The sequence below is a fragment of the Prunus dulcis genome, chromosome 6 (assembly GCF_902201215.1).
Source record: "Prunus dulcis chromosome 6, ALMONDv2, whole genome shotgun sequence".
Classification (NCBI taxonomy): domain Eukaryota; kingdom Viridiplantae; phylum Streptophyta; class Magnoliopsida; order Rosales; family Rosaceae; genus Prunus; species Prunus dulcis.
This window is the reverse complement of record NC_047655.1, coordinates 90,072-114,354: the sequence shown is the minus strand read 5'-3', so window position 1 is coordinate 114,354 and position 24,283 is coordinate 90,072. Positions and strand designations below refer to the sequence as shown.

General features: G+C 37.2%; 3 protein-coding genes across 6 annotated transcripts; 2 read left to right on the top strand and 1 right to left on the bottom strand.

Moving 5' to 3' along the window:
- Nucleotides 1–7: 7 nt before the first annotated feature.
- Nucleotides 8–4,709, top strand: LOC117633039 (kinesin-like protein KIN-14R; the record flags this gene model as incomplete). Its single annotated transcript, XM_034366710.1, has 6 exons — nt 8–75; nt 190–405; nt 801–838; nt 1,166–1,293; nt 2,885–4,352; nt 4,502–4,709. Coding segments are annotated over 6 exons (2,034 nt in total), but the record flags the coding sequence as incomplete, so codon positions are not given.
- On the bottom strand, nt 3,109–6,988 carry LOC117633038 (pentatricopeptide repeat-containing protein At5g56310-like). 2 transcript variants are annotated; one of them, XM_034366708.1, is made up of 3 exons: nt 5,202–6,988; nt 4,165–4,243; nt 3,109–3,215 (listed from the first exon to the last, which is right to left on the bottom strand). In XM_034366708.1, exon 1 carries the CDS (start codon nt 6,979–6,981, stop codon nt 5,308–5,310), a length of 1,674 nt encoding a protein of 557 aa, XP_034222599.1. In that variant the 5' UTR covers nt 6,982–6,988; the 3' UTR covers nt 3,109–3,215; nt 4,165–4,243; nt 5,202–5,307. The 2 variants fall into 2 exon arrangements, with proteins under 2 accessions (XP_034222599.1, XP_034222600.1); XM_034366709.1 differs by lacking the exon at nt 4,165–4,243 and having other exon boundaries at nt 3,123–3,215.
- Nucleotides 6,989–17,049: 10,061 nt separating this feature from the next.
- Nucleotides 17,050–23,116, top strand: LOC117630913 (transcription factor Pur-alpha 1). Of its 3 annotated transcripts, none has more exons than XM_034363775.1 (5): nt 17,050–17,715; nt 17,814–17,861; nt 21,998–22,138; nt 22,247–22,489; nt 22,624–23,116. In XM_034363775.1, exons 1-5 carry the CDS (start codon nt 17,383–17,385, stop codon nt 22,774–22,776), a joined length of 918 nt encoding a protein of 305 aa, XP_034219666.1. In that variant the 5' UTR covers nt 17,050–17,382; the 3' UTR covers nt 22,777–23,116. The 3 variants fall into 3 exon arrangements, with proteins under 3 accessions (XP_034219666.1, XP_034219665.1, XP_034219664.1); XM_034363774.1 differs by having other exon boundaries at nt 17,076–17,715; nt 22,244–22,489; XM_034363773.1 differs by having other exon boundaries at nt 17,076–17,715; nt 22,226–22,489.
- The last annotated feature ends 1,167 nt before the right edge of the window (nt 23,117–24,283 follow it).

Sequence of the window (24,283 nt, the reverse complement as noted above, 5' to 3'; positions counted from 1 at the left end):
ACTATATAGACTAGGGTGCCGGTTCAGGTCAACTGCATCAACAAATTGTAACGTTACTTCCAGCAGATCACACTGGTAACTACTTGCCCTAATAGGAAACTGGCTGTCTCAGATTTGTCTTCAGCTTTGGTTACCGGTTTTGGAAACAATACTATTATGTTCTGAGACTTTCTATTTCTGTTGTGGTAGCTTGATTCGCATATCAGTCACTTGTAGTGGAGCGCCTGAGAGGCGACGAGAAACAAATAAAGTTTGGTTTGTTGACCTGGGGGGCAGTGAGCGGTTGCTAAAGACAAAGGCATGGGGAAGAAGACTAGAAGAAGGAAAAGCCATTAACTTGTCACTTTCTTCTCTTGGAGATGTCATCAATGCCCTTCAGACTAGAAAGGGCCATGTACCTTACAGGTAAGAAACACAATGAATCATTATGCATTGATATCCCTACTACTTGGGATAAGCAGCATACATCTCCCCTTTTTGTTATTTTGTTATTTTGTTATTAAAGCCATATCGTTAAACTTGAATGAGAAATTAACTCTCCCATAGCCTATTTTAGTGACGGCCAGAAAATCCCACTTGATCAAATTAAATAATCAACGAAACCAGCATGCTTTTCAGTTAATAAATTATACTAGTGTTGGTTGGTACTTGGTATGAATAAGATAATAACAAGTTTTCGACTCTACACGCTTGTTAGTATGTAATGAGTTATAAGCAATAAGACCTCACCAGTTATGATTCACTTTTATTATATAGAAGGCTAATTACATAATAAGTTTTTATTTTTTCACTAATGACAGGAATAGCAAGCTGACGCAGGTTCTTAAAGATTCCCTTGGTAATACTTTACCTCACTGGATCTACAGTATCATTCTTAATTGTAATGACTACCAAGTGACAAGAACATGCCCTACTCCAAATTTCTATGATAAACGAGGTTCTTTTGTTTTTACCTATCAAGGTCTGCCACTAAAAAAGTTTCTTGGAGTAAACTATATGCATGCATCAACTAGTTACGTTATATGCCTGCTCTCGAGATGGCAAAACTTTTTTTTTTTTTTAAATACCCACCTTTTTTTTAATGCCTGTTTCACATGTACTTTATTATTTTTTATTTATCACCATGGTCTAAATATCTTTTCTCCCCTTGATTTTATATTTTTAGGAAAGGACTCAAAAACTCTAATGCTTGTCCACATCAGTCCTAAAGAAGAAGATCTCTGTGAGACAGTGTGTTCTTTGAATTTTGCAACAAGGGTGAGAAGCGTTCATCTAGGGAATACAGATTCAACTGTAAGTAAATGTGACGATCTGTTTTTAATATTAAATCTGACAAAGTACAAATTCCTTTTGCCTTTTTATTTTGGCCTAGTGACAGTACGGATTAAAATTACCACTATGAATTACACATAAAGATAGTCTCTAAAGTTGACCCAAAAAAACAGAGAGTCTCTAAATAACTTTGACAAAGACGCCCTAAAAGAAGCCAAGAATCTAATCCTATCCCAAAGTAGATCCACTTCCTCTTCCTTCTTGTCAACATACTGATTGTTTCTTTCTACCCAAACAATGCACAAAGAGCAAAAACAGCAGACCATCAGAGAAAATGGCCCCTTTTTGTTAGCTTCTAAATTGCAGTACCTCTCCACCAACAAGAAATAACAACCCCAACACACATCCCTTCAAACATATCAAACAACCAGTGTGCAGCAGTCCCTCCTCCTTTTAATACAAAACCCACCAATGTGGAGTGGAGACAAACATGTGTAAGGCCTTCTTCTCCAGATCATATCACAAGTATTTAGCTTCCATGGACCACTAAACCAGGTAAACTTTGCACCTTAATGGTCACACCAGCCTTCTAAACTTATATGGCTCAGCCATTCCTAACAATTGAACACCATACAGAGTTTTCTCAAGTGAGAATCTCCACAACCATTTGCCTAGTAATGCCTGATTTCCTTTTAACAAATTTCCAATAGTTAACCCACCTTTTCCCCTCAGTTCCTGCACAAGATCCCAATTGATTAAATGATAATTTCCTCCTCACCACAGCCTTCCCATAAGAAGTCTCATTAATTTCTCTAAAATCCTAGCTACCCCACCCGAGAATATGAAGGTAGACAAAAAATAATAATGCTACTCTTCCCTCTCCTCCACCCATCTAACCTTTTCCACACTTTTTCTGCCACCAGATTTAGAAAAAAGATAATGCAGAAGGGTTGCTCCCAAAGATAATGCCTAAATAAGTCAGAGGTCGCTCACACATCGCACAACCGAACTCTTTAGTAAGGACTCTAACTTCTCTCCCCTACATCAAAATGCACCATCATGCCTTACAATCGTGAAGCTACCCAAACAGTTCAATAATTTTAACCAGCCTCTTTCAGTGAAATTGGAGCATGGTACTTGATTGATGTCTACTACATTACATAAGCTAGAGAAAAAAATTTGAACTAGAAAAGGAAAAGAAGGCACATTAATACTAATAAGAACAAGTCTAGACACATGACAAAGTGCATGATGTTAGTCTAATGAGTATGTTATAGTGAAAAAGAAGAAAGCTTAATCATTACTCACTTTATCGTCTTTAACAAAACTATTGCAAGTCTTGAAGCCGTTTATGCAGGAATCATACACATATCATAGAAGGGCGGAAAAGTTGTGTAAAAATTAAAATCATAACTAAGAATATTGGTGCAAGAAAGTAGATTCATTTGATAAAGAGTAATCATATAATCAGTTTGCTGTATTACCTGGTTAGCTTGCTGCATGAATCCAAGTGCCTTATAGGAACCTCAGCTTATGCAAAAAGCTGATTTTGTTTCTATTATAAATTGTGAACTCCGGTGCCTTAATAATGACTGGAAGAAATTGAAATCAGGAAGAAAGGCAGAAGGAAGTTGCAACGATCAAGCTGCAACAAAAGATGAAAATGATTGAAGTTGAGCGCCAGGATGTTAGAATGAGTATCAAGAAGTTAAATGAGGAATTGGAGAAATTAACAGGGACAACCCAATCTTCCAGTGAGAAACTGGATGCTGACAATTTATTTAACGACTTGCCCCAAGCTAATCTTGAAACAAAAAGGAGCAAGACTAGAAATATTGCAGCAGCTCCCTCTTCGCAGGTACCAAGGTTTATGAGACCTACTATTTGCAGTAGAAGAAAATCTGGACCCGAACACTTAACTTTTGAAGAGAAAGTGAAATTCCCTGCAAGAAGGAGAAGACCAATGAACCATCATGCTAAATCTGTAAATTTCCCTGTAAAGGATACTTCAGAAAACAACTCAGAATGTAGTATTTCCAGAAATAGCTGTTTAGTGGCTTTGAAGATGAAACGTAGTGCAGATGTAGAAACAGAATACAGTCAGGATCTATCAGAATGTGACATTAAAGAGGTTGTATTCCCAGAACAGGAAGCATCACCAAAATGCTCCAATCATCACAGAGATCATAGCGAGGAATGTGAAAATAGACATAAAAGTAATGCTTGTTCTGCAGAATATTATGTTGATAAGTGGCTACTCCTAAATAAGAATGCACCTGCTACCAGGAGTCATTTTCACAGGAACAAACGGATTCCAGCTATTCCTACCCCAGATGAGAAACATATATGTAATGGACAAAAAGAAAGAGACCATTTGCAGGATGAGGAAGTTCAAAACTGCAAGAATGCAATAGGACAGATTGTCAACCACAACAAATTGAAGAAGCATGGTGATATGGAGGGATCTCAAAGGTCCATGCAAGAAGTGGTTATTACCAAACCTCCCACAAATTCGAAGGATTTTGACAATATTGACTCAAGATGTAACTCTGATTCTCCATCAGATGAATTTGTTGAAGATATAATAATACATACAAAAGACAAATTAGATGGCGTGCCAATGGAGACACACATATGCAACACCATTTATCCACCTGATATTTGGCACAGCAGTTTGCATTCGAATGAAGATGATAATGGGGTCAACACTTTATCCCCAATGCAGGTACCATTTGGTGAAACAGAATCCTCAGACAGTTTCTTGTCAAACAATAGCAATTGGTGCCAAATTTCTACCTCTAATTTAGCTTATAGCATTTTGGACTCGAGAGAAGATTCTGGAATCTCAATTTCAAGAATAGAACTAAATTCGGGCTGTCAACAAGTGCCTACCACAATACGTGGGGAAGAATGTGAAAAGGAAGATCTGGACACGTTATTTCAGAGCTCTGCAGAAGGAATAAGACATGGCCTGCACAAAATGAGATCTCAAAGAGCTTTATTTATGGAATATGTAACTCCAAAAGTAGCAATCAAGCCACAGCAACTGATAAAGTCACAAGAAAATGATATGAACTCAGGTAAGAAAGATAATTATGTAAATACATGTTCAATCTTTTTGAGCAATACTTTCATCCAGAAGCCTTTTCCTTTGCAAGAACACCTAATCTTCTAATGATTATGTTCTGTTCCATGGTTTCACAAGTTTCTCTTCCTCTATTTTTGTCAGGAATACGCCATCTTCTTCAACAGAAAATTCAGATTTTATGGGCCAGTGCTCTTCTAGGGTTAGGATTTCAGAACTTGGGACTAGAGCAGGAATTCTTCCTCGGTTTAATACTTTGAAGCAGCTTCAGTAGGTGACTATAAATTTAAAGTCTTAGTAAATTAATCTTCTGATGATTCTGTCCATTTGCTAGGTAACAAAATTCAATGAAATAAAGCGACATTCATGTAAAAATGTGCATTGAAAAATCATATCACAATGTTTACAAGTTCAATATCTTAATTGCTTTTATGAAGCTCTTTCAGTTTCAAGTTCACCAAGCAAATCTGATTTGTACACGAAATTGAGATAACTGACAAAGACACTATATAAACCACTCTTGTGACTCTCCTTATGCAATTTCTACTTCTAAGAAGCTAATGAAGTGTCTCATTAACCACGGAGATTCATAGAACATATAAGCTCTATATTTGGCTCCCTTGTATATCATTCTTTTAATAGGTTTAGATGATGACAGGAGCTTGCTAAATTGGTGTTGGCATTTTGTTAAGTATCTTTCTTTCTTTGACACACCAAATCATGTATGTTGTGCCTGAAGAACAATTTGTAGGATATCATGAGGGTGAAGAGCCAGAATAGTCATGTTTTTATAATCTCTCAGCAGCTCTAAAGGACAGAAGACGTTACTTTGGAAAGAAAATACCTTCTTGTTGATGAAACCCTGGTAGAGATACAGTGATGCCAAGGAGATTTCAGATCTGGTTAAACTGGACGTTGGAAGAATTGGAGTATCAAATCCTGGCTAATGGCTATTCAGAAAATTCAAGCAGTTCCCCAAAATCTTGTTGCAGATGTCCAGCCAGCTTCAAGTGCCTGAAAATCTTATACAGGACTTCATATATCCTAGTGCATTCAAAGTGGGATTTGTCTCCTGCAATGAATTCATGAACTCTGTTATTCACTTCTATGGAACTCCTTCCTGGAGTCTTCTTCACACCCGTGTCCCTCATAACTTTCCTTAGCATGCCCGATTCATTCCACCTACCCAGAGAACCATACACATTAGACAAAAGTGCATAATTTCCACTATTATGGGGCTCTAGCATTATTAGATGTTGCAAAGCATGTTGTCCAAGCTCCGCATCCCCATGAATATTAGAAGCGGCAAGAAGAGAACCCCATATAGCTGCGTTTGCTTCAAATGGCATCTGTCTAACCAATTCGTGTGCCTCTTGAAGATAACCGGCACGCGCGAGTAGATCTATCATGCAGCCATAGTGCACAATTTTGGGTTTAATCCTATACTTGGAAACCATGATGCTAAAATACCAATGGCCTATTTCAACCAATCGACCATGGCTACAAGCAGAAAGGATGGCAATGAAAGTGATATCATTAGGCTTGATTTTAACCATTTCCATTTGAGCAAACATTTCAAGGGCTTCTCTTCCGAGACCATGCAAAGCCAGTCCAGCAATCATGGTCGTCCAAGTTACGACAGTTTTACATTTGGTATTTTCAAAAACTTGAAGGGCTTTTGTTATGTTGCCTGACTTGGCATACATGTCGATAAGTGCGTTATTGAGAGAAACCAGCTTACGAAATTCATGTTTCTCAATATAGTTATGGATCCACTCCCCCAAGTGGAGAGCCCCCAAATGGGCACAAGCAGAGAGTGCGGCTAACATGGATATCTCATCAGGCTGAACATTCTCAAGCTGCATTCTCCGGAAGACTGTGATGGCCTCGTGGGGGCGGTTCACCTGAGCATATCCGGCAATCAGGGCAGTCCAAGAAATGACATTCCTAATCCTAGGGGGCATAAGTTCGAACAAATGGCGGGCATTGTCGACATCACCTGACTTGGCATATCCTGCAATCATTGCGTTCCAGAGGGCGACATCCCTAAAGGCAAAGGCAAACGCAGCAGCTCCGTCAAACAGTGTGCGGGCGTCGGAAACACATCCACAAGAGGAATACATATGAATGAGGGCAGTGAGGACGCTTGCATCCATGTCAAAGCCAATTCCTATGATATGACAGTGAATCTGTGCGCCCACCAGTCGTTGAACTTGAGGTGGCACCAAGCGAACGACGGCCTTGAGCACAAAAGGGAAGGAGTAGGTGTCAGGGCGCAAGGCGGCGAGTTGGATTCTGTTGTAAAGAGAGATGGCGTGGGAGGGAGAGGGAGAGAGAGCCTTGGCCTTGATGATGGTGTTATAGAGATAAATGCTTGGCTGGCCATGGGTGCGGGTGAAGACGGAATAGGCGTAATCTGAGAAGCCAAGAGAAGAGCAGGCCTGGATGAGTCGGGGAAGTGTTCGGTTGTCCTGATGAAGGCCTCCGGCTACCATAAATCCATGAGCTTGCTCTATGTGTTTGAGGTTGGAGCACTGTCTCAGCCTCAGCCTCAGCAAGGACACCACCTCCGCCGAAATGGGATGAAATGGGAGCTCTCCTCCGCTCCTCATGATCTCATTCATGCTAATTTCAATCAATGTGATGATGGATGGATTGAAATTATTGCAATGTAATTTCAAATTTGTGACAACCAAACTCTGTTAAGTGTTTGTCACTTGGCAGGTTTGGACTAAATTTAATATATTGTTTGTTTTATCTAATCCTAATCGATAAGATTTTTGGATTCCTACGTGTCAATACTATTCATATCGGATAAGATTTTCGGTTTCAAATTTCAGATAAATTTCAGATACATTTCAAAATTCAAATTTCAGATAAATTCAAAATGTCAAATTTCAGATACATTTTGAAATTCAAATTTCAGATAAGATTTTCACCCTCTAAGATTGCGCCACGTGTCATATCTATCTGTGTACATTTTTCTATAAAATCAGAGGTTCAGCTCATACCTCCCACACCAGTTCTTCTCTACATTTCCATTTCTCATATTTTAGATTTCATTCTCCATTCTCAATGGCAGACATGCAAGAGGTTTTGGAGAGGCAAGAGCAAGAAACTAGAGAAAGAATGCATAGACGAGCTGCAAGCAAAAGGGCGCAGAGAGAACTAGATGAGCAACTTGGCATAGCAGTTGCTTTGTTGGAGGAAGAAAACCAGGGTCGCCGTGGTTCACGAGAAGGCCGTCGCCCAAATGTGGACATACATAGACATTCTCGGGGTAAGAATCTTATGGAAGATTATTTTATCCCACAATCTCTGTACTCTGATGTTCATTTTCGAGGGAGATATAGAATGCAACCCCATTTGTTCAATAAAATCATGCATGATATTTGCAATTATGATGAATATTTTGTTCAAAAGAGAAATTGTGTTGGAAATTTGGGACTTCTTCCAGAGCAGAAGTTCACAGCTGTGATACGAATGTTGGCGTATGGGTCATCTGCTGATCAGGTGGATGAGATTGCCCGGATGGGGAAGTCCACTGTTTTGGAGAGCTTGGTGCGATTTTGTGATGCAGTGGAAACTCTGTACACCAGAGACTACCTCCGCAGACCTACGCCCAGGGACCTGCAACGGCTTCTCCAAAAAGCTGAGTCTCGAGGATTTCCTGGCATGATTGGTAGCATTGATTGCATGTACTGGCAGTGGAAAAATTGTCCAACTGCTTGGCAAGGGGATTACGGAAATAGAAAAGGGCAGAAAAGTATCATCCTGGAAGCAGTTGCTGGTTTTGATACATGGGTTTGGCACGCCTTCTTTGGAGTTGCCGGATCTCAAAACGATTTGAATGTCCTAGGTCAATCCCCGGTGTTCAATGATGTTTTGAGAGGTGAAGCCCCAAATATCACATATGAAATTAACAATACCATCTACCAAAACGGGTATTATATAGCTGATGGCATCTACCCGAGGTGGACAACATTTGTGAAAACAATTCCACATCCCCGATCCCATAAGCAAAAATTTTTTGCTCGCTATCAAGAGGGGTACAGAAAAGATGTTGAGAGGTGCTTTGGTATCCTTCAAGCCCGATGGGCTATTATCAGGGGCGAGGCACGTCTATTTGACGAGGAGGTGCTTAGGAGTATAATGATGACTTGTATCATCCTCCATAACATGATTGTGGAAGATGAATATGATTACGATGTTGATGAAGTGTATGAACCAAATCCCATGGACACGGCCCTAACACGAATTTATGAAAAACCAGTGGGGCCAAATGGAGAACCAGTGCAGCATGAACCGTTGGTTAGAGACGGTAGTTTCATGCCCCGTATGATTGATCGCTACACGGAGATGCAATCGTCATATATTCATGAACACCGTCAAGTTGACTTGATGGAGCATTTATGGGCGGTGAAAGGCAATGAAGGTGAATGAAGTGAAGTGAAGATGTTTTTTTTAATTTATTATGTTTATGTTGTATTTTTAGTTATGCTTTGTTTTTTTTATACTTTATTATTTTTAGTTGTGGGTTGTTTATTTTTTATGCTTTGGTTGTGGGTTGTTTATTTTTTATGCTTTGGTTGTGGGTTGTTTATTTTTTATGCTTTGGTTGTGGTTTGTTTGTTTGTTTATTTTTTTTTTTTTTATGCTTTGGTTGTGGTTTGTTTTTTATGTATGGAATGTTTTGAATAAAAAGGATTTTTGTTGAATATTTTCTTTATTCACTAAAAGAAAAGCAATACAACTAATAAAATAAAATACATGAATTAAACAAAACAAAAAAATACAATGAAATCAAAGGCAAGTAAACTAAGACATGAAAGGCAAGCAAACTATTTTAATGGTTTTCATCATTTAACCAATCCGTGTTGCTAGGTCCATCGTCACGAAAAAGTCTTCGTCTCATAACATCCCTTCGTTCTAGCTTCCAAAATTGTTTTGTTTCAGGGGACATATGGCTTGTATCCATGGCCATGGTTTCCCGATCTTTTTTTTCAATGTTTTGTTCGCATACATACTCCCTTTCTTTGCGTACATACTCCCTTTCTTTTGCATATTCTAGTTGAATAGCCATATCGTGCTCTTGTTGTTTCAAGTCCATTTCAATTCTCATGGCTTGGTGCTTTGAAAGTTCCTCCAAAATTTTAGATGCATTCTTGCTAGAATTACTCCCTCTCTTCGCCTTCGCCGCCTTCCTCCCAATAGGCCTTGGCTCCTTTTCAATGGGTGAGTCTTGACTCATCGGGGAATCCATAGGTGAATCCGATGCCGGCGTCTCATGAAGTGGAGTCTCGTTCAAGACTACCGTCGGACCCGTTGGAATAATTTGGAATCTCTTACAAGTCTTCACCACCTCCCAACAATGGGTATGGTTGAAACTTTTTTTTCCCTTGCCCAGTAGCACCAAACCACATTTGTGCTTGCATAATCTATAAAAAAAAATTAAATGGAAATGCAAGAAACTTTAAAAAATATTGGCAATGCAACATGTAAAAAAAAAACTAATGCAAATTCAATAAATTTTAAAAAAATGCAACATGTATAAAAAAAAACTAGAGACATATTAACAAAATATATAAATTGCAAGAAACATTTAAATAAAAATTAATATGACATAGAAATTAATAGAAGGAAAATGACAAATAATTTACCTCATTGCTAAGGTTTTCTCCGCTTCGATGGTTGTCCATCGCTTTTGCTAAGGCATTTCTCCATTTCGCCAACTCTTTATTAAGAACTTTCCACCTACTTGATAATGCCATTTCTGTACGTGTAGAACCAATTGCCCTTTCACAAAATGCTTGATGAATTTTTTTCCACATATGAGAAAATTTAATCTCATTGCCCGTTACGGGACAATGACTAACTTGGACCCAAGCCTCACACAAGCTAACATCTTCCATCATGCTCCATGCCCCTCCATTTTCATTAGAAGAACCCATAATATGATAGACAAAAATACAACTTGAAAGTGAAAAAATATTGAGTAGAAAGTGAATAAATATTGAGGAGAAAGTGAATAATAGTAGAAGGAGAAGAAAATGTAAGAGGATTTGGTGTTAAAAGTGAAGAGTATTGGTTGGTATTTATACAAAAAAAAATTCAGTAATTTTTGTGTATTTTTTAAAAAAAATTTCAATTTTTTTCAATTTTTTATTGCAGAAAAATTGCCTGCCGTTGGATTGAAGGAAAAAAAAAAATAGAATCGGAGGGCCAATAGGGCGACCACGTGGAAGGTAGTGGCGTTGACTCTATCGATGGCGCAGCGTCGTTTGAAATTTTTTTTTTTAACGTTGGCGTTGCGTGCAATTGCGATAAAAAAAAAAATTTCAAAAAAAGGGTCGACGCCGCCCTAGCATCGACCATGGCGTCACCGCCCTCGGGGCTCTTGCTTTCGCCAAAGTAGAACTCCACCTCGGGCCAGCCAGAGTCGTGGCCCCCCCACCTCTTGCCCTGGCTGCCTTCTGCTGCGAGAAACCCATTTTTTTCCCAAACCCCCAACCCCCCCCCCCCCCCAACCCGAGTCCTTGCCTTGTTGCTGGACTTGCTCTTACTAATATATAAAATGCATATATATATTTATATATATATATATTATTGTAATACTAATAACATATATAATAATAATAATAATTATTATTACTACATACACATATACATATACACTATAATATATTATAATATACATGTACACTATAATATATTATAATATACATGCATATACACATATATGTTATATATATTATATATGTATGTATATATACATATATATTATAAAATACATATATACATATACAGTCATGATCTCTTGGACCACAGGAGTCCAAGAGATTGTGGTCACCCACTATTGAATATTAATCCAATTGTTGAAAAAAGTTTCTTAAAAGGAGTGCAAGAGTAAGTGAACCGTTAAATTTACATCTAACGGTGAGTGACCACAAATCTCTTGGACCCCTATAGTCCAAGAGATCAGGACTGTATACATATATACATATATATAGATAGTTTTGAAAAAATAAAAAAAATCTAGTCATAGTCCAAGTATACATCAAACGCATGATAAATGTTATCCAACTTAGACCAAACCAAGTCAAGCCAAGACAGTCCTTAAGCATAGTCCATGCCAAGATAGTCCTGTGTAACAAACAAGCCCTTAAACTCAAGCGGGAATAGAAAGTGAAAGGCTGAAGAAGCAATAAATAAATAACATGATGGAAAAAGACAATAATGTTAAAAGGGTTTAGGCTTAATTGTAGTAATAATTACTGAATTTTTGCTCGATTCACAAATTTTTTTGTCCGCATGAAAAAACATTTAGGGGGAGGGAAGGCTACCTCATCCAAAGTTTGGGCATGCCAAGGTCACTTTGAGGACTTACAAAGGGGGTCTTAGCCTCTTTTTTAGTTTTTACAAATTACACACTAAGAGGGATTGTCGGTGACGCGACTCGAACCTAGGCCTGAATAGCGAAGAGAACGATCCTTACCAACTCAACCAACCCTCGTTAGCTCGATTCACAATTTGGTTCTTCAATTCAACTTGGAAAAATCACTTAGCATCATTGTAAAACTTAGGGAGCTTCACTAATATACCCAAAATATGGGTTGAAATTATAATATATAAAAATCTCACATGGAATGCACTTTAGAAACACACCAAAAACTCATTTACTATATAAGAAATTGGTGTTGAAGTTCCTATAAATTACGTGACTGCAATTGATCAACTTAAAAAAAGCCCAACACAAAAAACTTAAAAAAACTCAAAACAAGCCCAGCCCAATTTTATGAAAAAACTCAAACAATTCATTACAAACAAGATGTCTTGAAAACCGTAGCTTCATTAACGCATCATGTTGATTAATGACTATAATGTTCCACATATTTACTGTCATGTTGATTAATGGATGTAATGTTCCAGTCTAAGGTAATAACACTGATAGTTTCCTATGACATCCTATTTTTAATGCATGTCTGCCCTTGTCTAGGGTAATAACATTGCTAGTTTCCTATGACAGCCTATTTCTAATGCATGTCTACCCTGTAATGTTCCAGTCTAAGGTAATAACATTGCTAGTTTACTGTCATGTTGATTAATTGTTGTAATGTTCTAGTCTAGGGTAATCACACTCCTAGTTTACTGTCATATTAAGTAATGGATGTAATGGTCCAGTTTACTGCTAGTTTCCTATGACATCATATTTCTAATGCATAGCTACCCCCTGTAATGTTCTAGTATAGCGTAATAACACTGCTAGTTTCCTATGACATCATTTTTCTAATGCATGTCTACCCTGTAATGTTCCAGTCTAGGGTAACAACACTGTTAGTTTCCTATGGCATCTTATTTCTAATGCATGTCTACTTCTGTAATCTTCCAATCTAGGGTAATAACACTATTAGTTTCCTATGACATCCAATTTTTAATGTATGTCTACCCTTATAATGTTCCAGTCTAAGGTAATAACATTTCTAGTTTACTGTCATGTTGATTAATGGCTGTAATGTTCCAGTTTAGGATAATAATTAACGCTGCTAGTTTCCTATAACATCCTATTTCTAATGCATGTCTACTCCTGTAATGTTCCAATCTAGGATAATAACACTGCTAGTTTACTGTCATGTTGATTAATGCTTGTCATGTTGCTATTTCTAATACACGTCAATCAAAGAAAATATGAAGAAAGAACAAACCAGACCAACTGAAAACAAGCCGAGCTCAAATTGTTAATACTATTATGTCATAGAAGTATATTGTTAATACTTTGTCATAGAAGTACATTGTTAAACAAAAACGAGATCCATAACTGAAATAGTAACAAAAGATAAATCGATCATCAAAGCTTAAAATATATTTTCAAAAATCAACTAAAATCCGAAGAGAAACACATAATTGAAGCAAAAGATCAAAAATCTTAAGTCCAAACTAAATGACAACGCCGACGACGACGACGACAACGTGGCAAAAGAGGAGTACAGATCGAAGATAAGGAGCAGAGCTAAAAGCATCTTATCGAGGTTCGTTTGAGGTTTCGAACAATAAAAAAAAAAAAATGAATAGAAGCACAATTTTAGAACAATAAATCGAAGGTGAAATATTGAAAATTGTAGATAAGAGATGAAGAATATAGTTGGACCTGAGATTGAGCTTCAATGGAAGCTCTTCTTGCTCTAACACAGAGAAAGGACCAGCGAGAATGGTTTTTTGGCAAATTTGCTTTGATTTTTTTGGCAAATTTGATTTTTCTCTCTCAAATCCATAGTACAAGGGCAATATAGGTATTTTACACACCCAAATAAACTAAAAAATAGCTATTAAATTGAAAAAATTGACAGCTATCGATTTTTGGGTGTATTTATAGCTTTTAAATGGTATATGGTTTCTTTATAAGACTTTGTCTAAGATTGGGTATATAACTAAATTTGTATAAAACTTAAGGGCAAAATAATACAGATAAAAATAAAAGAGTAAATTACTGTACACCCCCCGAATTAGGACCCTAATAGAACTTAACCCTTTGAATTAAAAAGTCAGCTAATTTAGCACTCGAATTAAATGGTCAATTTCAGACCTGCCGTTAGATTATAGAGGATTTCATCCAAAGTTTTGTTAATATTCGCAGGTGAGGCTCATGTGAAACAGAATTGGAGGGCAATATAGTCCTGAACCCCTTTTCCCTCCCAATCCTCATCTTCCCTAATCGAATTTAGCGAAAATGAAAACACAACATACCTATTTCACACAATCGAAGCACCACAACACAATCCAAAAGACAAATCCAACCCATGTGGGTATACAAGAGCTTGAGTTTTGAAGAGGATAAAACACAAGGAAGAGAGAGAATTAGAAACAGTACTTGGGTTGGCGGTCGTATTTGGTTTTGGGTTCAGCCATTGATACCTTTTCTTTTCTCTTTGTTACTTCACAAGACATTGACCCGATTTGCATTTGAGTATATCAATTTCCAAAATGTTTCCTGTGGTCCTTTAACTTTAGCTTCGTTTAGACAAATGGTCCTACCATCAATTTTGTTACATTTTTTTGTTAAATGCAGGGCAAAATGGTAATTTTATATTAAAACTAAAAAAATGAATAAAAAATCATATCTTTAAAATAACAATAAAAGAAAATCAAATAAAAAACCAATAATAAAAAAATCAAGTTTTAGGGGAGTAGAAATCGGGATAGAGAGGGAGAGAGAGAGTTTAATTTTTATTTTTTAGTAATTTTATTTTTTTATTCATATTTTAATTAATTTTGATAAAAATACCATTTTGCCCCTGCATTTAACAGAAAAAATAACAAATTTGACGGCATGACCATTTGTCATAACAAAACTGAAGTTAAAGGACCACAGAAATCATTTTGGAATTTAAGGGACTCAAATGCAAATCGAGTCTAAATTCAATGACTAATAAAACGATTAACCGCACATTAAAATTCATTGCCCCACCATCACCACTTTGTTCCGTCGCAGTCGATTCCTCCAACGACTGAATCAATTTGGGTAAAAGGGTTTAATGGTTTAGAGCATACACAATCATGCTCTCTATTTTATAGTTAAATTTTAGCTAAAAACATATAAAAGTTATTTTAGGAGCTCTCTATAAAATTTAAACTTCAATCATGCTCTCTAGTTTAGAGAGTCATAAATGCTATAACTCTTTTTTAATTGGTCCATCTCTATTAAAAAATAAAATAAAAAATAGTTTGCATTAAATAAAGGTTTGAAATACTCATTAAATAAAACAACAATAAATTATAGGGAGCCACTAAAAGTCTTTTCTCTCTCCTCAAATTTAAGAGCTCCTAGAGGTCTCCATATTTTAGGAGGTGGATAGAGAGCATGGTTGAAGTTGTATTTTTACATTCCTCCCTAAAATTTGTCTAAGGAGGTGGTTTAGGGAGCCCATTGTGGATGCTCTTAAACAACGTGAATGTTCAGGGTTCTGATGCCATTGCTTTGTGGCTTGAGACCCTTGACATTAGAGCTGATGTTGCCAAAGTGGTGCTTATCGGAGCTGTCTCTAAGGGAGAGAATACAAGTGGCGTTTTCTCTTACCCGGAGCAGTCTGTGGGTAAGGTTAGGACCTTTTTGGCTTTCTCTGGTTCTTCACTAGCCCGGTTATCAAGAAGGCTGTGGCTTTCTTTGATCATGAAGTTGACCCAAGATCCATGGCTCTAATGTTATCTTTTGGTCTTTTGTTTGGTTTAATCAAGTGGTGGCTCGTTAATGGGTCGGGCTAGGCTAGCCCGGCCCAAATTTAATGGGCTTGGGCCTGGCCGGGCTTTAAAGAGAAGAGAGAAAATATCGAGCCGGGCCGGGCCAGGTTTTTTTAGAAAATTCAAAGCCCAAGCCCGACCCATGAGCCGGGCTGGAGAAAGCCCATCGGGCCGGATCGGGCCTAAACGGGCCCTACTTCATTAAAAAAAAATCATAAACTTAATCATAAGGGCATTTTAGTCCAAATTTGAGATTAAACTCACTTAATTCCAATATTTTCACATCAAATTCACTTAATTCCAATATTTTCACATCAAACCAAATTCATAAAACACCCAATAAAGTCATACAACTTATATGATTTTCCACAAAAATAATAAAATCAAGTATTATTTTTGAGGTTATTACATAATTAGATCGTAATACGTTTTAAGAAATAATTTAAAAAAATAATAAGTATCAAAAAAATATATTTTTTTTAAAGGATTATATGAATAAATATGCAAATTGTTCAAGAAAAACATGATTATATTTGGTGGTGCGACTATGTTTCGTGATATGATTATATTTGGTGATGTGATATGTTGTTCATCTTATTTATATATATATAATTGTTGAATTAATAATCGACACAAATTAATGTGTTAATCATCTAATTATAAACTAGGAATTAGTAAATAAAAGTAAATGAAATGAAACAAATTATATATGTGATTTAAGTGATATAATCCTAAACATAAACTCTTGTTTATACATAATTATATATGCATGCGGGCCTAACGAGCCGGGCTGGGCTTTCTTGGGCTTCATCGGGTTGGGTCGGGCGATCTCAAAGCCCATAACGGGCAAGGGCAGGCTTTTTTTTCAATGGGCCGGGCGGGCCTCCATCGGCCCATGAGCCCGCGGGCCAAATGATGAGGCTATATTAGGAGGAAATGTTGAGGGAAATGGGTGGCTGGTTTAAGGAGGACCAAATTGTCCTCTATTTTTGTTACACGTGTGCTTCACATGATATTATTAGCGAAATTGTGAATTAAATGTGATAAAATAAAATAACATAGATGTAATTGACTATATTTTTTTTGTTCAGGGACTAAATTAGCTGATTTTTTAATTTAAAGGGTTAATTTCTACAAATGTCATATTTCAGGGGTAAAACGGCTAAAAACCCCAAGTAAAAAGAACCTGAATTTTTAATTATGAGTAATGCTACACTTACCACATTTTTATCCCACATTTCTATATCAGATGATGGCATGTCCACATTATATGCCACATCAATTAAATCAATGAAGTGCATTTTAATTAAGACAATTAGAAAAACAAATACTGGAATAAATCATAAAATAAAATAAAATATTAAATAATTTTAATTGACATGAATATTCACCTCAGCTACCAGATGGTACAAGATGTAGTATACAAATGTGATAAGAGTAGAAATATACTTTAATTATATACCAGAAATTAGAAAATACCGGATGGGAAATTGGGAATGAATGAAGAGTGGAAACTGGAGGCTGAGCCGAGTGAGTGAGTGGGTCAATTTCCCCCTCACATGACATCCCTGCCCAACCCCAAGGCCAAAACCCTAATATTGCGTACACGCTGACAATTGAGGAGCAAGCAATTTAGCAGCAGCATTCTCCCTGAGAAAGTGAGATCTGAGTAGTAGGTGACAAGTTACCAAAGCCAACCAGAGCAGAGGTCCGAAGGTTCCAGTAGTGGAGTGGCAACCTTGGGAGCTGGGCTCTTGTGTTATATTTTTTAGGGAGGGAAATAAGATTTGGAGATGGAAGGGAGTTCGGGTGGCGTAGGAGGAGGAGGAGCAGTAGCAGGAGTAGGAGCAGGAGGAGCAACGACAGTAGGAGGTGGAGCTGGAGGCGGAGGTAATGACGTGGAGCTTCTGTGTAAGACGCTGCAGGTTGAGCACAAGCTCTTCTACTTCGATCTCAAAGAGAACCCTCGCGGCCGCTATCTCAAAATTTCCGAGAAGACGTCAGCCACCAGGTCCACCATCATCGTTCCCTTCTCCGGTATCTCCTGGTTCCTCGATCTCTTCAATTACTATGTCAATTCAGACGATCAGGATGTCTTCAGCAAGGAATTGCAGCTAGACACCAAGGTAAGTAGCAGCAAACTTTTTATTCCACCCCTAAGATTGCTTCCACCACTCGCCTCATGTTTTCCTTCTTTCCTTTCTTTGCTTAATTATCTCCTCAGGTCTTCTACTTTGACATTGGCGAGAACCGCAGGGGCCGTTTCTTGAAGGTTCTTTCTTTCCTTTTTCTTTTACAAATATCTTCTATCCTCTCTCGTTTCAGTGTTTTCCTTGCTCACTTACACTTACATCTGCTGCTGTTCATTTTCAATGCTAATGACATTTTGACTAGACACATCAGTTTAGCTTTGCATCTGGGTTGCCTCCTCTCCTTAATCAATAATCTTTTGCTTCAGATTTTCTAATCCTAAATATATATTCGTATGTAAACAATTGCTTCTGTGTGTACGTGATTTTTCCCCTTAAAAATGCTCTATGCTTCCCCTTGCATTCTGGATTACTTGGTATTGATAAGTAGATCCTTCATCCTTATTTTGAAGAAATCTTCCCCTGTGCTGACTAGGGTATGGGATTTGATATTTTTCGATATAAATGGTGTACGAAAAGGTATTAGTCAATGACTATTTGATTTCATAGTAAATCGTTGTAGAACCCTCTTTTCTTCAAACTGTGTGCAAGATCAAGAGTTTGATTGTGTAAAGAGGCCCCTGAAATGCCTCAGAAGTTGGATTAGTATGCCCTAAACCCTTTAACGAAAAATTATGGACTTTTATCTCTGCTCCCCGTACAAAAAGATGCATAAGTTTTTGTTTCACGACTCTCATGGTACCGAGAATCACTCTTCTAGTTTAATGTTGCTTTGGAAATTTTATTTTTTCCTAAATGTTGTTTATCCGTGAGATTTTATAGTGCATACTCTCTGAAATGTCATATAGAAGTAGTTTGCCCTCTACTACTTTTTAGCTATTTAATTCAAGGTTTGAATGGTGGATTATGTAGTTAGTGAATGTAATGGTCCTTTAGATTGTTCTGATAGTTTTTGGAAGCAAAGAGTTCAAAGATATTGGAGACAATGGTAAAGATGGAGAATGGTTCATGGTATTATACTTGGTGCATTCTGGCATTTTTGGCTCTCTTTATATGTGAAGTATAGTTGGCTAGCCATCAAAGGTCTTAATTACATGGTGATGCCACGTGCAAACATTTTATGTGTGTTGTCTATGTTTTCCTGAGTGTAGTTAATTGTTTTTTTATCACCTCACTTCTTGTACATTCTTTGTTTCTGTCTCATTATTATTATATTTTTACAGAAGTTTCCTTTATTTTTTCTGTTGAGGAATATAAATTAAGTTTGGGGTTTTTAGTTACTTGCCTCTGACACCACTGGCAATGCCATTAGTTTCTATTATTATTATTTCATATGATGATATAGAGTACCATGTTCAAGTTTGAAAATTTCAATGTAGGTTTATTGGTAGTTTGGTTCACAGAAATATCGGTAGAAATACAGGTAGAGCTTGCATAAACAATGGAAATTTTGGATGGAGCTTTAGGAAATCTCTAGTTCCATACTCAACTGTTTTGTGTGCAAAAAGAAAAATACATAATTAATTTAAATACAAACATTAACTGATGTTTAGCCCAAATTTCATTACAATTTCAGCCCATTTGAATAACTTAAAATAGAACTTGAAAAACCAAGATTTGAAAACCAAAAAAAAAAAAACAAAAAAACAAAAAAACTAGGTAACTAGAATGAGTAATTCCTAATCCTTCTAGCATTTTCGTTTGTCCAGTCTCTCTTTTGGTATTTTTCATATCATGGCAAGCCATTTAACTTTTTCTGCAGAAGGTGGATTGAAAAATTCAGCATTCCCATTTTCCCAAAGACATGTGAATCCAATTCTTTGTGAAATAAACATTCTCCACTTTCATTTTTATTTCTCTATCTTTGCGTTTGCAACAAAGAAAGGGGGAACTCGAGGGAATCTTACAAGTGCTTTGCCTGCAATTGATTGTTGGTGTGACTTGTGAGTTCATGCCCGGTAGAGATGAAGCCAAACCCTGTAAACCCAGCTATATTTCAGTGATATACATCCCTTCATACCATTAGAGATATTTTCTAGAAAATCCAGCTTTTTCTTGGAGTTGTCACCGAAGTCAATGTGGTTTTGATATGTTGCTGAAACTTCAGAATTTCAGCAGCACCCTAGGAAGAGATCTAATTTATTTCCATATCAGTACTCTATAATTCCATCATTCTTTCAGACCAACATCCAGTTTTTGCATTTCTGCTGAAGTCTGATTAAGACTATTGTAAACTATGTTTGTGCTTGACACAACTGTCTAAAAACTATTAGTATAAAGTTTTTTATCTTCTACTTTTAGTAGCTCACGTCCACTATTGGACTGGATGATAATATCATGTGTCTGATGCGTCAAAACTTGTGAAATTTGGCTTCGAGCAGCTTCTGAACGACTTGAATATTTTGTGGCCTTGATATAACATGGAGCCCTGCGCTACTTGTTAAATAGTAGTTGCATTGCATTGTTACTCAACTTCCTCTTACATTGGCTGAAAATCTAATAATTAATAGGAAAGATACCATTTACACTTGTATACTCCAACTAGTTATCATTCTAGTTTGATTTCTATTTTATTTTATTTTCCAACGACTTGGAGCATAGCATATTTCTATTTCCTGTTAAGGTACTTGGCATCAAATGTTTAAGAATTTTTGTGTATGTACGCACCTTTATACGGAGGGATATCTAATAAGGTCCTTAACTAAAGACCTGTTTGTCAACCGTTATATTAGATGTGGATGGAACCCACCAGGCATCTCAGTCATCCATGTATGATTTTTAGTTGAAAAACATACCATTTTGTAAGGTATTTGAAAATAACTCTATATATAATTTCATTATGCATGTATACATTTTTTTGGTCAAAATTATGCATATATACTCAAGCATGCATTTTTTAGTGCCTTCTTTTTATTATTTTTTACCCTGAATTTAGCATGGTGTCATTGAAGGACAAATATAACATGTATTCTTTTGATTTATGTTTGAAAACCTTAATAAATTCTATAATGATTCATTTCTTCTAAAGAAGGATTTGGTTAAGTTGTCCAGTTTGAGTTGTTTGAACGCAATCTGAATCTAGTGCTGATTGTTGTATTTATTGCATCAATACTTTAAAATGTTCATATTTGCAGCCAGATGCTTTACGATGTGGAATCCTAAATAATTTAATGGATTCTTACCTATTAACCTTTTTGTTTATGGAAGCAAGGTGATTCCCAAGATCTAAGATACATGCTACATTGAAGTGGCAAGTGGAACCAACTAGATGTCAAATGTTAAACTCTTGTGCCGAACTGCTAAGAAAACAATAAGGCCACATCACACAAACTAATTCGCATTCTAAATCAATTGATCTTGGGTATTGCTGACTCTAGAGTGTTTTTTGTTTTTATAAAAAATTAATCGTTTAAGGCCTTTGCTTCTTTATTTTGTGCCTGGGAGAAGAAACCCCACAAGCATGGATTTCCTTGTGTACAGGCACAGCAGATCTGTTGCTGAACTCATGCCCCTCTTTTAATCCCGTTCAAAACATGTCCATGTGGGAGTTTGCCATGTCAGGCCTAAACATGCGTACTAAAGAGAGATTTCTCTGCACCAAATTTCTTAGCTCGATGATCCTTCCATTGCAATACACTGAAAAATTTGTTCCTTGTCCAGCTGCCAACTTCTTACTCCATGATTTAAGACCTCACATTTTTCCACTTACATTACATGCATTTTACCAACTTCTCATGTTTTCCCATTGTTGAAGTGGAATATTAGTAATGGAGGTGCACTCACCTGAGCGCCTAAAACTCTGCATCAATGTTACAGCATTTATTTTTAGTTCTTAACTTTGCACCCACTGCTCAATGTTTAGGCACTCTCGGGCACCTATTCTTAGGCATCAGTATACCGCAATTATTAAATAATAATGGTTCTAGGTTTAACTCCATAATCAGGGCATGTAACTCTGGTTTTGGTTCCCTGCCCTGACTTTTTAGTTGTAGGAACTTGAAATATGGCAAAGAGCCGACATTGAGGTGTCAAACCTTTCCATTGAAGTGAGCTCTTGGAGAAGATGGACCTTTTATGGCTTAGGGTAACTTTTATCCATCGAGCTATGACGTTATGAAGCTATCTTTATTGCATGGATGATTGTTTATTATTGTCTTTGCATGAATTCTAACCAGTATGAGGAGAAGACAATTCCAGGGCTAGACTGCAGTTTTTTGTTCTCCAATTTTTTCTGCTCTAATAAATTTTTTTGGTGCAGGTATCCGAAGCTTCTGTTAGTAGAAATCGCAGTACTATCATTGTTCCTGCAGGAAGCGCCCGGGATGAAGGGTGGGCAGCATTTAGAAACATTTTGGCAGAGATCAATGAAGCATCCAGACTTTTTATACTGCCCAATCAGGTGTTCTTGTTTTTCATGCATAAACTTCCTATTTCTGGGTCATATAATTTTCTCTAGTATCTCACACGTCCTGTTAATTTCCACCTGGTTGTTTCCATGCCAAAGCAGCAAAGTTCTGAACCTTCAGAGCGTCTTGTTGGGCTTTCAGATGATGTAGGCGCTGGCTTCATATCTGGCCACAGTAGTCAAACTGCGCCAACTTCTGAACTGAATGTTGACAGATCTGCAGAGTTGCCTGCACAGGATGAAATTGGTAACATGGGGGTATCTAAAGTGATCAGAGCTGATCAAAAAAGGTTCTTCTTTGATCTTGGGAGTAATAACAGGGGCCATTTCCTAAGAATATCCGAGGTATGCTTTAAAAAATAAAAATAAAATATTTCATTGAGACCCTAGGCGGATTTTCTTGTTCAGTTTACTTTTAATTTAAGGTTTCTTACAGTAAATGAAGTCTTAATATCTTTAGAATTCCGTTAAAATTGCAGGTTGCAGGTTCTGATCGCTCCTCCATAATTCTCCCGCTGTCAGGGCTCAAGCAGTTCCATGAAATAGTAGGTCACTTTGTGGAGATAACCAAAGACCGAATTGAAGGAATGACAGGTGCAAATGTTCGGACTGTGGATTCCCCCCAGAGGTAAATGGTTCCCTGGGGTTTGGTGATTAAACAAATAATACCAGTATATCAAGATTGCGTTAGAGGTACAAGTAGGTGTTTGATTAGGGGTGGGATTCTCCTCACAGTTGTGTTCTGTTATTTTCTTCTCTACCTCTATTCTCTCATTCAAGTCTGAAATAATCCGTTTTCTGATTGCTCAACCTAGAATTCGGAGAGGATTTCCATGCTTAATTTAAACAGGCAATAACAGAAAAAAAACAGACCAGATACTTGTTGTAACTTGAGTTTTATAGTGTATCAACCTTCCAACTTAATAATGACCATTCCAGCTGTGCTTTGTTTTATTCAGTAGCACAAATGTATCTACTTTATTTCTAGTTTCATAGCTTGTGATGCAGGTTTTCAATTGTCTTAAGTGTAACCTTGGGGTTGGTGATGTTAGCCTTGAAGCTAAATCATGATGAGGGAAATAACTTGGTTTTGAGAGATATGCTACTCACTGCTGCTGGCAGATTATAGAGATGATTAGCTTTTGCAGCGAGTGATGGCAGCTGTTACTTGAAAATTGTTTAGCTTGAGCAGAAGTGTTAGCCATTCTTGTAATATCATATTCACACTGCTAGTGCTATCCTGCAAGCCCATACTGCTACATATGTTTGTATTTTTCTTTTCCGTTTGTCATTTACGGTAAATTTTCACCGGCCCTGGTACCTTTATATCTTCTGATCATAGCCTTCAATCTTGTCGTTACGTGGATAAACCCGGAGTCAAGTTGACATCAAGAAGGTTAATTGAATTTATAGACACTGGGTAATAGTTCTCTCATTTCTTCCATCAGTATCATCCTGCGAAAAATATAATTGACTGCAACTTTTTATACACCACAAAATGAATGGGAGTTGGAGCCTGAATTTCAGCGTTGAGTATGACCTGTCATAGCTACATTTTACCGTTCATTTCTTGAAAACTTCAAATATCGATTCCCATGTTTCCCAAGTAAAATGAAACGTTTGACCTAAAAGCCGCTTCTCTCTCTGACTACCCTAGGTAGGAACTTCCAGCGCCTTCTCCTTGAAGGGATCCTCATGTTTACTCTCTCTGCTAATCCTAAAGGCGATTTCTCACGTTCCCTATTGGAAGGTGTGTAGAGCTCTTGCTCTTTTGCTTGCGTAACCTCCTTCCACTCTCTTGGTGTTGGTCCTTTGGGGCTTCAGGTTGTGATTTCTCTATGATTGGTTGTTGGGTTCTCTGTTCGGGTTTGTTGAAGCTGATGCTTGGATGGATGTCCTTATGTTGGCGTGGTTCAGTGTTTGGGGGAATTTTGGTCCTGGCGGCAGAGCTGTAAGTCTTTTGTATGCAGCTGTGTTGTTTTGTGTGGTGGCGGTGTCTCCCCTCATTTTTGGGCACGGTGGTGTGAACTGAGCTTTATGCCTGATTTTGGGCTTTTATTGTATTTGAGGTGCGCCTGTGGACTATGTGTGTTGTTTTGTAGGGCTAATTGTGTTTTGATTTTTGTTTTTAGGCTTTTT

Coding starts and splice junctions, on each gene's coding strand:
- LOC117633038 (XM_034366708.1), bottom strand. CDS start 6,981: ATGAATGAGATCATGAGGAGCGGAGGAGAGCTCCCATTTCATCCCATT.
- LOC117630913 (XM_034363773.1), top strand. CDS start 17,383: ATGGAAGGGAGTTCGGGTGGCGTAGGAGGAGGAGGAGCAGTAGCAGGA. Junction 17,862..21,997: donor GCAGGGGCCGTTTCTTGAAG/GTTCTTTCTTTC, acceptor TTTTTGGTGCAG/GTATCCGAAGCTTCTGTTAG. Junction 22,490..22,623: donor ATTTCCTAAGAATATCCGAG/GTATGCTTTAAA, acceptor TTAAAATTGCAG/GTTGCAGGTTCTGATCGCTC.